At 42.3% G+C, this 13,081-nt stretch overlaps 1 protein-coding gene across 1 annotated transcript; it reads right to left on the bottom strand.

The window, feature by feature from the left end:
* Positions 1 to 265: 265 nt before the first annotated feature.
* LOC134612915 (succinate--CoA ligase [ADP-forming] subunit beta, mitochondrial-like) lies at positions 266 to 1,813 on the bottom strand. The gene has a single exon (XM_063457376.1). It carries the CDS (start codon positions 1,805 to 1,807, stop codon positions 425 to 427), a length of 1,383 nt encoding a protein of 460 aa, XP_063313446.1. The 5' UTR covers positions 1,808 to 1,813; the 3' UTR covers positions 266 to 424.
* Between the last annotated feature and the right edge of the window lie 11,268 nt (positions 1,814 to 13,081).

Genomic DNA, 13,081 nt, shown 5'->3' with positions numbered 1-13,081 from the left:
TCCCGTTTCGAATATGAAAACACCATTACTATAGTGGCTTTCAAAAGTATCATCCTGATCTGATATTCTATAATCGATAAGTGTCATATGATTATCTACTCTGCCACACACATTAATACATTTAAAGATGCATGTAGCTAACAAGCATCCAGTCACAGAATGTCTGTTACATGAATGCATGTCTGATAATTACAATACAGCAGTTGGCTTCAACGCGATGCAATGTGATGAATAACTAGTCTAGAATGTAAAAACTGTTCCAATACATATGTAAAGTGACAATGATTTAAAGAGCAGCAACTCAGTTTAAACACAAACTATTTTACAGTCATAAAGCATTTAATTAAAGTTTAGAAAGAAAAAGGAGAGAGAAAAAAAAAACACAAAAAATGTTCAAATTCAACAAAATTCTTTTTGGGAAGCTTTAGATTGATAACTGGAATTTCACATCCACTTGTGCTTGTTTTGCCAATGATACGATTTCTGAAAGCTTTACAACCATTTTTGCAGCTTCATCAAGGTCATCACAAGCAAGAATTTTCAGACCGCTGGCAGTTATCAGTGCTTTGGCATCATCAACCCTTGTACCTTGCAAACGGACAACAATAGGCACCCTCAGTTCAAGGTCTTTCACAGCCATTATGATGCCTTGCGCAATAACATCACATCTCATAAGGCCACCAAAAATATTAACCAGGATAGCTAGAACCTTTTTATCAGACGTAATTAGTCTAAATGCTTCTGTTACTTGGTGAACCGTGGCACCTCCTCCAACATCTAGGAAATTTGCTGGTGTTCCTCCATGAACTTTTATTATATCCATTGTAGCCATTGCTAAACCAGCTCCATTCACAAGACATCCATTGTTGCCATCCAGTCCAATGTAGTTGAGGTCAGCCTTTGCTGCTTGTTGGTCTCGTTCGTCTTCTTGTGACCAGTCCCTGAGATCAAACACTTCCTTCTGGCGATATGCTGCATTAGTGTCAAAATTGATCTTTGCATCCATGCACATAACTATTCCTGATGAATCTTCCACCATTGGATTTATTTCCACCATTGTGGCATCATATTTCATAAACAGATTATACAGATTGACCATACACTGTGCAGCCTCATCTATTATATTTGCCGGGAAGCCCATTTTCTCAGCAAGCCTGGCAGCCTGCTCTTTCTTGATACCTTCCACAATATCAATGGGCTCCTTTAAAATGCCATCTGGATTCTCAGCAGCAACATCTTCAATATTAACACCTCCTTGGGAGCTTCCAATCAGCACAGGACCTTGAAAAAATCTCTCCATGGTGATTGCAAAGTAGTACTCCCTCCTGGGATATCGTCGCTCACAAATAAATACGTGATTGCATATCCTGCCCTTTTCTCCTGTCTGGTTTGTAAATAGTTTCTTCCCAATCATTTGTGAGGAAATGTCTTTGGCTTCTTCTGGAGAATAAACAATCTTCACTCCTCCTTTAAGACCACCTTCAAAGGTACCTTTACCTCTGCCACCAGCCAACACTTGCGCTTTTACAACCAGATCTTTCGAACCTATTTCTTTTGCAACTAAATAAGCCTCCTCTGGTGTTTTTGCAACAAAGCCCTTTGGTATGGCAATTCCAGCATCTTTCAACAGATCCATGCTAAGATACTCATGCAGTGAAAGGTTCCTCTGCTGTTGTGCTTGCAAGCCATGACCACCAAAAAGTCCAGGAAATCCACTGAGCACCTGAACGGCAGAGCCGAGGGCGGCCCGGGGCGCCCGGCTCCTCAGTCCCGCTGACAGCCGGCTGTACATGATGGAGACCGCCATGTTGTCTGTGTCAAAAATATGTTTTTTCACATGTCAGTTGTAAGCTTAGACCTCTATGCCGACCCTGGACGGGTCCTACTCTAACCCTTCACCTTGCTTCCTTGAGCTTCTGGCAAAGATATCTCTAATGAGACAGAAATGGGGTATTTTTATATACACCCCTATATACTTGTTAACCCTTAAAGCGGCACTGTCATGCCGAATCCCGTTTTTGTTTAACCCCCCTCCTGCCTCCACTACATCCAATTGACCCCCTAGTTACCCCCCAAATGCCCCTAAGCCCCCCATATTACCTATTTATTAATCTTTATTTTCTGCCCCGATCTTTATTCAGGGCGCCGCCATCTTTGTGTGGGTAGATGAAGTCACTGTGGGACACGTCATCTGCCCACACTAGATAGCTCTGAGATCTCCACACATGCCCAGTTAAACACCTAGACATGCGAACGGGAATTTAATCTATTCATTCATTCATCAGATAGACGAATGAATGAATAGAAAAATCAGATGAACAAACTAACACTGAGTATCAGTGTTCGTTTGTTCGTTCAGTTTATTACAAGGAGGGAGCTACCGGTTTGCAGCTCCCTCCTTGTAATATGTAAAGATAGAAGCGGCAGGGAGCAGTGCTCCCCGCCACTTCCTAAAATCCCCATGTCCCCCCTCACTCTATGGGGGTCAATATGACCCCCATACTAGCATAAAGGAGATTAAAATCTCCTCAATGCCCCTACTCGCTATACTGCGAGTAAGGGCATGTCTACTAAACAGCCTGTGGCTGCTCACTGTAAAAAAAAAACAACTACTATCCGGCCCCACCCCTGCGCGGACCATCCAATCACAGTGCTCTGTGTCATTTTACACAGCGTGGGAAAGTTCTTTGGAATTTTCCCACGCTGTGTAAAATGACAAAGAGCACTCGGATTGACTTAAACCCACCAATCAGAGTGTTCTTAGCCTAATTGCAGGGCAGGGCAAGGCTTTATAAACCTTACCCCGCCTTGCGGAGCTCAGTCTGGAGCTTCACCCTCCATGGGTGAAGATGGATTATTTTTTTTGCGCTCGGGTTTTTTCTTTTTCCTCTGGTTTTTTTTTTGGCGCTCGGGTTTTTTATTTTATTTTTAAGTTCGACGGGTATAATGGATTTTTATTTGGCCTATTTTGGGGCTGAAAAATAAAGATTTTAGAAAAAAGAAGACGTCGAATGGTAAGTTTAATTTTACTTTACAGGGTAGTAATTTTATTCCCCTATTTTTGAGGGTGAGGGGGGTAGGCAGGGGCCTTTTTATTTGGGTGGGGAGGGCCGATGACTAGGGGCTTGGGGACCACTAGTCACCTTTGATGGGGGGAGGATTTGACTTAGGGCCCCCACCCGCCGCCCAGGGATGGGGGCCGGGGGGGAGGACAGTAGGTCCCCCCCCCACATTATCATTATGGTCCCCACCCGCAGCCCAGAGGTGGGGGCCGGAGAGGGGGAGGACAGTAGGTCCCCTCTCCTCATTATCTTTATGGCCCCCACCCACCGCCCAGGGGTGGGGGCCAAGGGGGAAGGAGAGAAGGTCCCCCGCCCCTCATTATCATTCCACCCCCAGGTGGGAGCCCGGGGGAGGGGGGGCAGTAGGTGCCCCCCATTGTAATTTATGGCCCCCACCCACCGCGCAGTGGTGTGGCAGCAATGACCACAGTACACATCAGCTCCAATACATATAGTAAAAAAGAAAAAAAGTTACCTGTGCTCTCTCCTTAATCCCTATGTATATTTAACCCCTTAAGGACTAAACTTCTGGAATAAAAGGGAATCATGACACGTCACACATGTCATGTGTCCTTAAGGGGTTAAACAAATGGAGGTCATTTAGTTACTCCAATGAGCGCAGGACTTCTCTTTTTGTATTTGTACACACTTTTGATAAAGCCTATCCAATGAGAAACGCGTTAAGTGTATTGTTTATAACTTTGTATTGTTTATTACTTTTATAATTTTTTTTACATTAAAGTCCTTTTTTAATTGAACCTATCTTTGCTGCTGTTGGATTGTTTGGAGCTATATCCCTGGTGGGGATCATACCACCCAAGCGCTTTGGATTGAGCAATCCGGAACTTGCTCTTTAGCATGTGAGTAGGTTTAACTTATTTATTTCTGCTTAAACTCCTTTTTACGGTGTTCACTATTGTGGTTCTGTTTGTTTATCTCCACATATACACGGACGGAAGATATATTTACACCGGTATCCTTGAGTGAGGATCATACCATTTCAAGCGCTATCAGAGGAGCCAGGTATTATGGCTCCATTACACGTGAGTGTATTTTATAGTTTTTACCTACCCTTACTTCATAGCTCTATATACATGACCATATACAATTTCTATTTGTTTGTTTTTATGAGGATACACCCTACCACACCTATAACTTGAAGAATTGCCTCTGCACTTGATCCATAGGCGGGGTTTATTCCGCGCATACACTGGAGCTGTATTGAAGCTCCAGGAAAGTGTGAGTGTACATCTTTTATTTTACTTATCACAACTACAGTTTTAAATACTACACTATTATTTATTCTCTAGTTCTCTTCACATAATTAATTTTATGCTTACATATCTGTAATAAAATGTAAGTATCTACGTGTATAAAATCAAACATAGTTTAGCTTTATATACTCATGTGTATTTGTATAAATTGTATTGAGCACTGTCAACATATAAAGCTGTTTGTTTTTAGCTTTTATTTTTATTTTTTCAGCTGTAATTGAATCTGATAAATTAATCAATGATATCCCTCCAGTTTGTATATCATTTTTCAGTGAGTTGGGAATGTGACTTCCCCCAGGGGTTGGGAGAAGTTAAGCAGTATAGTAGTTAGAATTTAAAACAGCTAAAACATTTGTAGAAAGCAGACACATCAGGGAATCTTTACTATCAGTATTTTGAGAGATTGTTTGAACCATTGTTTTACCAACCCAGCCAAAGCTATTTGATGTATTACATTTAATTTTGATTTTTCCTAAATGTGTCATTTTCTGGGTAATCATCACAGACCATGCACGTCCCACTACTGAAAAGACCCCTGCAATTCTGCTACTGCTGCAGAGTACGTCAATCCCTGATATGTATATCTTTGCCAAGTGTGGTGGCCACTAATGGGTCTTACTAGAGACATGCCTAACCCTAATAGTAGCCCTCAATTTAGATTTAGATTGACCCCAGGATGACCGAACATCAAGGTAGCCAATCACATTGATGTTTTGCCCTACCTGATAATAAATTAAAAGACGCTCCAGGCACTCAACAAAATGAATTTGTAACAGCTTTGTAATGAAGCATTATATAGGGCAACGTTTCGGTCACCATCTCTGACCTTTTTTACTCCATACCAAACATTGCAATAATCAGTGTTTAAATACCCTAAAGAATCATTTGATGTGAATAAATATTCAACAATATTGATACATCAGATACTTGGCTCAAATGTATATTCCTTACTGTCATGGCTGCCACCGCTGCCGCTACCACCACATGAAAAAAAAAAGGCTGGTCATTCTCTTCAGAAGTGAGCAGGGAGTGACAGCTTAAGGAGTCCTATTCTACCAGTGGATTTTTGTTTACTGAACCTTTCACACATTTTCTGGTTTGTCAGTCACATATAAATTAAACCACACAGGCAGTTCAGAAGTTAGATAATGTGTCAAGGTGCAGCTATGTTAATCTTGTTAAGGCAGGCACTTGGTGGTTGGAACAGTGCCTGCCTTAATAAGACAGACACCTGAGTGAGGAATGAGGGAGCCAGCTTTGGAGAGACAAAGCATGGCAGCACGCACCTAATAAAAGTGGTGCCTGTTGCCAGTCCTAGTGAAAATAAACGCGGCTTCTGCTATTATGGTGGTGAGAGAGTTGGTCAGCTCGGCAGCAGGCACCTGATGATAAAACATTGCCTGCCAGGAGGGGCATGACTAACTGCCGAAACGAGCGGTCGCATGCAGTGAGAGCTCCGTGCTTTGGATGACTTCACAGCTCACCACTCTCATCACACACAGGGTTGTCTTTAACACAGGGCAAACGGGGCAGCTGCCCCGGGCCCAGTTACTCCTGGGGGGCCCATAGCAGCTGCCCTGTGGGCCCACAACAATTTGGAGGGGCCTATCAGGTGGCCCATGCATTTAGGGCCACCCGATGGGTATCTCTGAACAGGGACCCGGTGGGGTGCCTTGGCCCTTTAAGAGCCGACCGGGCCCCTGTAGTATTAGCTGGCAGGGAGGAAGTGACAGACGATCACTTCCTCCCAGCTTCAGAAAAGAGCACCGCCAGTGGAAGGAGGCAGCAGCAGGTAGCAGCATGGGGAGGAGAGGCAGGAATGAGCTGCTGCTCATTCCCACTCCCATCAGCCTCAGCCAGCACTAAGCTGAGTTGAAGGTAAGTCTATCCAGTCCCTGATCCTATCCTTCTGGGTGAATGGCTGCAGCTAGGATAGGTTTTAGAAAAACTTATGAGCCACCCCACTCAATGCCCCTGCCCTGTTTTCCCCCACTTACTGCTTATCTTATCTGAGTCCCCACTTACTGCTTATCTTCTCTGTGCCCCCACTCAATGACCCTGCCCTGCCTTCCCCACTCACTTCTTCTCTTCTCTCTGCCCCTGCCCTGCTTTCCCCCACTTACTGCTTCTCGGTGCCCCCACTCACTGCTCCTGCCTTCCCCCCCTCACTGCTTTTTTACCCTGTGCCCCCACTCACTGCTTTTTTTCTGTTTAGATGAGTTTAATTATTGCTGCAGTTGCATTTAAGCCCAGTGTTTATTTTATGTTTTAATTCTTTATTTTTGTTGTGCATTACATATAACAGTACCAGCTTGCCTTGCCACATCATCAGCATGTACAAGCTTTGTGCCTCCTCCAAACAGTGATTGTGTGTGTGTGCCTAATAGTGAGTGAGCAATTGTGTATGTGTGCGTCTGATAGTGAGGGAGCTTGTGTGTGTGTGTGTGTGTGTACCCGATAGTGAGTGAGCTTGTGTGTGTGCCTGATGGTGAGTGAGCTTGTGTGTGTGTGTGCCTGATAGTGAATGAGTGTGTGTGTGTGCCTGATAGTGAGTGAGCTTGTGTGTGTGTGTGTCTGATAGTGAGTGAGCTTGTGTGTGTGTCAGAGAGCTTGTCTGTAGTGAACTCGTGTGTGAATTTGTAGTGAGCATGTGTGTGTCAGTGAACTTGTCTGTAGTGAGCGTGTGTGTCAGTGAGCATATGTGTAAGCGATGTGTGTGTCAGCTAGCTTTTCTGTAGTGAGTATTTCAGTGAGCATGTGTGTGTCAGTGAGCTTTACTGTAGTGAGCACTTGTGTGTGTCAGTGAGCTTCTCTGTAGTGAGCACGTGTGTGTCAGTGAGCTTGTCTGTAGTAAGTATGTGTGTCAGTGAGTTTCTGTGTGTCAGTTAGTTTGTCTGTAGTGAGCATGTTCATGTGTGTCAATTAGCTTGTGTGTGTCAGCTAGCTTTCTGCAGTAAGCACGTGTGTGTCAGTGAGCGTGTCTGTAGTGAGCTTGTGTATATGTGTCTGTGAGCATGTGTGGGTTGGTGAGCTTTTCTGTAGTGAGCATTTGTGTGTCAGTGAGTTTGTCTGTAGTGAGCATGTGTGTCAGCAAGCTTTTTTGTAGTGAGCATGTGTGTCTGCGAGCTTTTTTGTTGTGAGCATATGTATGTGCCAGTGAGTTTGTAGTGACCATGTTTGTTTTAGTGAGTTTTTCTGTAGTGAGCATGTGTGTGTGTCAGTGAGCTTGTTTGTAGGGAGCATTCATGTGACGGTAAACTTGTCTGTAGTGAGCATGTGTGTGTCAGTGAGCTTGTATGTAGTGAGCATGTGTGTGTAACAGTAAGCTTGTATGTAGTAAGTTTGTGTTTGTATAACACTGAGTTTGTCTGTAGTAACCTTGTGTGAGTGTCAGTTTGTACTAAGTTTGTGTGTGTGTGTGCCCGTAAGCTTGTCTGTGTGTGCCAGTGAGATTGTCTGTCAGTGAGCATATTTGTGTGTATCAATGAGATTGTGTTTTTATGTCAATGAGTTTGTGTATCAATGCAATTGTGTGCTTGTGTCAGTGAGATTGCCTGTTTCTGCATGTTAGTATGCTTACTGCATAATTAAATTTTTTACACTGACAGAACAAATATTTTAAATTAGAAAAAGAAACATACCAATGATAAATATATATAATTCCAAAACTAAAGTGGGTGCATTCACATTTTTTTTTGTGGAAATCAGACAATACCTTTTATTGCATGTGAGCAAAAATTAACACTCTGTCCCGATAATTATTGCTCACATGCAATAAAAGGTATTAATTGTTTTCCACAAAAAAAAACGTAAATGTTTTTGGAAATTATCTACTAAATGCGGCTAGCACCAGGGTATGAAATTGACTTTTTTTTATAAGAAAGGTGAGTGCCAAACTTTTGGATATATATATATATATATATATATATATATAGAAGGCTTGGCCTGTAATTGTGGGAGGTACATGGAACCCTACTTAAACCCAGTGAGCCCCTGCTTATCTGTCGTTGACGATCTTGGAAGTGCTCCTGTTTACTTCCGGTTCACTGGACCCTGACGTAATTTCCCCGCCCGCCGGCAGTCCGTTTGCAAAAAACTTTCTCTGCTTACTGAGTTTGTGAGTATAACAAGGGAAGCTAGCATATGAACGGCTAACTGTAAGTTATACTCTATCATTTCGTACGCATCCCATACTTGTCATCAAACTCACACGTTCGTTTAAAATATTTCATTCGGCTAAATCGCTCATGTTAATCTTTCATCCACATACCGCTACAATTTGTGTTATCCGTGCGCATAAACCCTTATGTTTACCCATCAGTATACAGCCGTTCGTGTCAAACACACTTTCGTACAAACTTCCCTTCATTCGTATAAACTGCTGCTTGTTTCAGTATGAACTTTCATTGGCTCTGTTCGTTTAGACTACACACTACTGTGTGTAAGGGTGCTGTGTGTGTGAGGGTGCTGTTAGTGTGTGTATGTGTAAGGGTGCTGTCTGTGTAAGGGTGATGTTAGTGTGTGCTGTGTGTGTGTATGTGTGAGGGTGCTGTTAGTGTGTGCTGTGTGTGTAAGGGTGTTAGTGTGAGGGTGCTGTTAGTGTGTGTGTGAGTGCTGTGTGTGTAAGGGTGATGTATGTGTGTGTGCTGTATGTTTGTGTGTAATGTGTCGGGATGTGGGGCCGTTTAGTTAATATCCCCCCTCCCTTCTTACCTTATGTAGGGGGGGGGGGAGACCGTGCTCCTGCCTTCCCTGGTGGTCCAGTGGAGAGTGAACTCTATCCCCCTGTGGGGCTAGAGTTCACTCTCGCGAGATCTGAGCGTTGCTGCGGTAAGCGCGGCAACTCTCCGACCGCGCGAGAGGAACCCAGCAGAGCTGCTGACAAGAGCTCCCCGGGTCCTCTCCTGCCTCCCTCCCTGCCTGTGTGCAGGCCTATGACCTAGCAGTACAATTTCATGTCAAAGCATTTATTATGTCACTCTTTAAAAACGTCCTTGTTTTTCTACTCTCTTAAATATACGAAATCAGTATGTCCTGACGGCAGTTAAGGTATAATTTTATTAAAGTATTTCTCCTCAAAGCATTGCTAATGTGTTTTATACATATATAAGTATGCTAATCAGGGTAAGATTAAGCTTAGATTCTGTCTTGTGCATTGCTAACTGGCGTTTCGGTTAAACTTTCGTATGCATTATCCGTTCGCTTATGTTTTTCCATTAGTATACACAGTCACACTTTCGTACAAACTTTTGTTTATTTGTATAAACTGCCTCATACCTAGCAGTTCAAGTTCATTCCGTTTATACAGCATTGTGAAACCATTTTTTTTTTCAATTGAAACGGCATTGCATGTTGCATTTCGTTTAAATTACCTAGTCTTTCTTTAAGTCATCCGTTTCATGGTATTTATGTCTTAATTAAAAAACGAACAGCAATATCCTAATCAGGATGTCTTATGGCAATTAAGGTCATACTTTCACTGTGTATTTTTCCTTAAACCATAGCTAACGCGTTTTATTGGTATATACGTGTGTTAATAGGTTTATATTATGCTCTACTTCTGTCTCCGGAATCTCATGTTCCTAATTACACTAGGCTGTATATAAATAAGATGACAATTAAGTATGTTTTTCCCTCCTGTTAAAGATCGTACAATTACTGTTACTGATTGCTAAGGGGCCTTATGGGTTAAATACACCACATTACTTAAAGAGGTAGGCCTCGTAAATTCCTACCTAAATTTCATGTATTTCCTTCTGGTAACATGTACTATAAATAAATAAGTCGCATTAGTTTCAAGTTATCACCCTACCAGGATAAGCCGCACAGGATCCTCATACATTGCACAAAATTACGACATCACCCACATATAAAACAAAATCAAAACCTCCAAAGACCATACAATTATCAATGCAACTGTGTTTAATTTAATTCAATTATCTACACAATAACCAAACATAAACCAACCGATCGCATAACGTTCAACAATTCGTCTCTGCCGTCAGTAGTTATGGTACAGTTAGTAATTATTGTCCAGTTAGATAATCATGGTGTTATAGTTGCAATATCAATTGGTAATGGTTATGGTGTTACAATTATAATGTCGTACAGTAGTTTTGGTGTTGTCAATGAAATGTCAGTAGTTATGGTGTCAGTCAGTAGGTTGGGGGTTGTGCGCAATTATACACTTTACACACTTTTTCAAGGCCGCTAAACACCAAAAGCTCAAACCTGTTATCAGGATACGGACCGTTCTTTCCACTACAGTATACGTTATACAGGACAATCAGCAGGTACGTTATCAAAATAAAACCAGTTGGGGTTAGGACAAGTTTTAAGCACTCCCAATTTAGGTATGGTCCCGTAGGCCTCCTCGCCTATAAGTCAAGTGGTACCACAAGGCATACAATCAGCCTTCCGTTCAGAGGTTCGAGCCCAATTGGTCCAACGCATAGTTATAGCCGTGCATCAAGTCATAGTTAGGGCCTCACCCGTCACGGCCAATCAATTTTACAATCTTTTACATGTCACCGAGAGGCCAACACCACGCCATCCACCTCAGTGGCACAAAGGCCCCACAAGCCAAATCATAGGTAGAGCCTCTCAAAGCCACTTGGCAAGTAGTCAGGGTGTCACCTCTCACCAACATAAGCTAGTTAATACAATTTTGCCTGTAGGCACTACTCTAGTAAGTTGGGTCACTACAGATCTATATGGTACCTTACTAACCAATTCATCTGCCGCACTTCCTTACGATGTCTAACGCTGCTATACAAGGAGATGTTCTGTCAGTTACCAGCACCCATCTCCGTTCAGGCTCGCAGAGAGTACTATACAAACACCGGCTGGGGTCAGTTACACACGGAACGGTTTCTAAGGCATTTTCGGGTCTCAAAACACCCTCCTGCGCCATAAGCTCAGCAACAGCCAATACGATCAAATTTCATCCTGAAAACGTAGCTATTCCCTCTACCAGTAAGCCAACGCTGATTATCAGTCCAACACATCCCACAGGGATTTTGTTAAGACAAAGTAGGCAGGCCAATTTGTTTTCTAGGTGAAGCACAAGTCTGCAATAATTTCAATGCCGGTGGTTGTAGTTATAGTGCTGGTAGGCTTCTTCACATGAGCTCACTTTGTTTCAGTGCACACGCCAAAAACAATGTGCCCCTACAGGCGGTACCCTAAAATCTTCCAACCCAATAAACTTTCCTAATCTACAACGCTACCTGTCTACTCATCCTTCTTTATATCTGGTAGAATTTCTCACGTCTACTAAGGGGTTTTACACAGGGTTTGTGTCACTCCACATAGGTATTTTGGAACACCCATCCTACAGTCAGCACTCACAGTTCCCATCAGAGTACAAAACTCTTACTTAATGGAATCACCAATGCTTTTTTGATAGGGCCTTTCACAACACTACCTTTTCACCTCCTGGAGGACAAACCCCTGGGAATCGCCTCAGGGAATTTAACATTTTAAAGAGACTTATTATTTGATTTTCTGCACCTCACTCACCCACTTCTCCTAGCTTAAATACACTGTGCCTGTCATAAGTTTCCCTTCAGTTCGCCAGAATTGACGAGGCCATACAAGCAATCATTCATTCCGGGAAGGCTGCCTGGTTATGCAAATCAGACTTTATTAACACGTGTAAATTACTACCCATTCTTCAGTCAATCTGGCATCTGCATAGAGTTAAGTGTGTAGACAGCCACTATTTCGTTACCAGACCAACATTCGGCTCCATATGTAGCCCAAGTTATGCGATATCTTCGCCGAAACCTTAAACCTGGCTCCTACGGAACATATGCAGATGTCCAGTAGTCTTACACTACTTAGACAACTTCCTCACCATCAAACCACACCAACACATGCCACACAGCCTGAATCACATGTATACTCTGTTCAAAGATTAGGAGTACCCGTAGCCTGGACAAAACACAGAGATCACATTCCCGGGGTTTACACTCAGTTCTATTTCTATGCAGGCCAACCTGCCACAAGTGTAAGTAGATAGAATTCTTTCTTACATCAACATCTGCACGTCACAAGACACTTGCACGAGGAATCAGCTACAGTCACTACCCAGTTCACTCAATTTTGCAATTTTGCAGGGAGAATAATTCCACAAGGTAAAATTTCCAGAATCCTCTCTCTCTCGTAGATTATGCAGCGAATGTTGGTTATAAATACACGTCTCTTGGCCAATTGGATATACATTAAAACGAAAAAGAGATCGACGTTTCAGCCCCACTCTGGGCTTTCTTCAGGATCAAAAATTACATATATATTTACATTTACATATATATAAAGTGTATATATATATATATATATATATATATATATATATATACACACACACATCTTGTGTTAAATGACACCTTCATGTCACAACTTGTACAAGCACCAACTAGAATGGACACTTGTCTGGACCTGGTTTTAACAAACAACGTTGATCTTTTGACCAACATTCAAGTAGGTGAGCACTTGGGAAATAGTGATCACAATATAGTGTCCTTTGAAATAAACTCAAACAAACAACAGCACATGGGGTATACTAAAACATATATTTTTAAAAAGGCCAATTTCAATAAGTTAAGGGAAGCTTTACAATATATTGACTGGCATAAACTCTTTAGTGAAAAGAACACTGAGGATAAATGGATCATCTTCCAACAAATTTTAGAAAGGTACATTTCTCAGTATGTACCATTGGGAAATAAATATAAAAGAAACAAA

Source organism: Pelobates fuscus, chromosome 5, assembly GCF_036172605.1.
Source record: "Pelobates fuscus isolate aPelFus1 chromosome 5, aPelFus1.pri, whole genome shotgun sequence".
NCBI classification, from domain to species: Eukaryota; Metazoa; Chordata; class Amphibia; order Anura; family Pelobatidae; genus Pelobates; species Pelobates fuscus.
Note: the sequence above shows the minus strand (reverse complement) of the source record. Positions and strands in the feature narration are given on the sequence as shown.

Bases quoted from the DNA above. Each gene is read 5' to 3' on its own strand.
- LOC134612915 (XM_063457376.1), bottom strand. From the start codon at position 1,807: ATGGCGGTCTCCATCATGTACAGCCGGCTGTCAGCGGGACTGAGGAGC.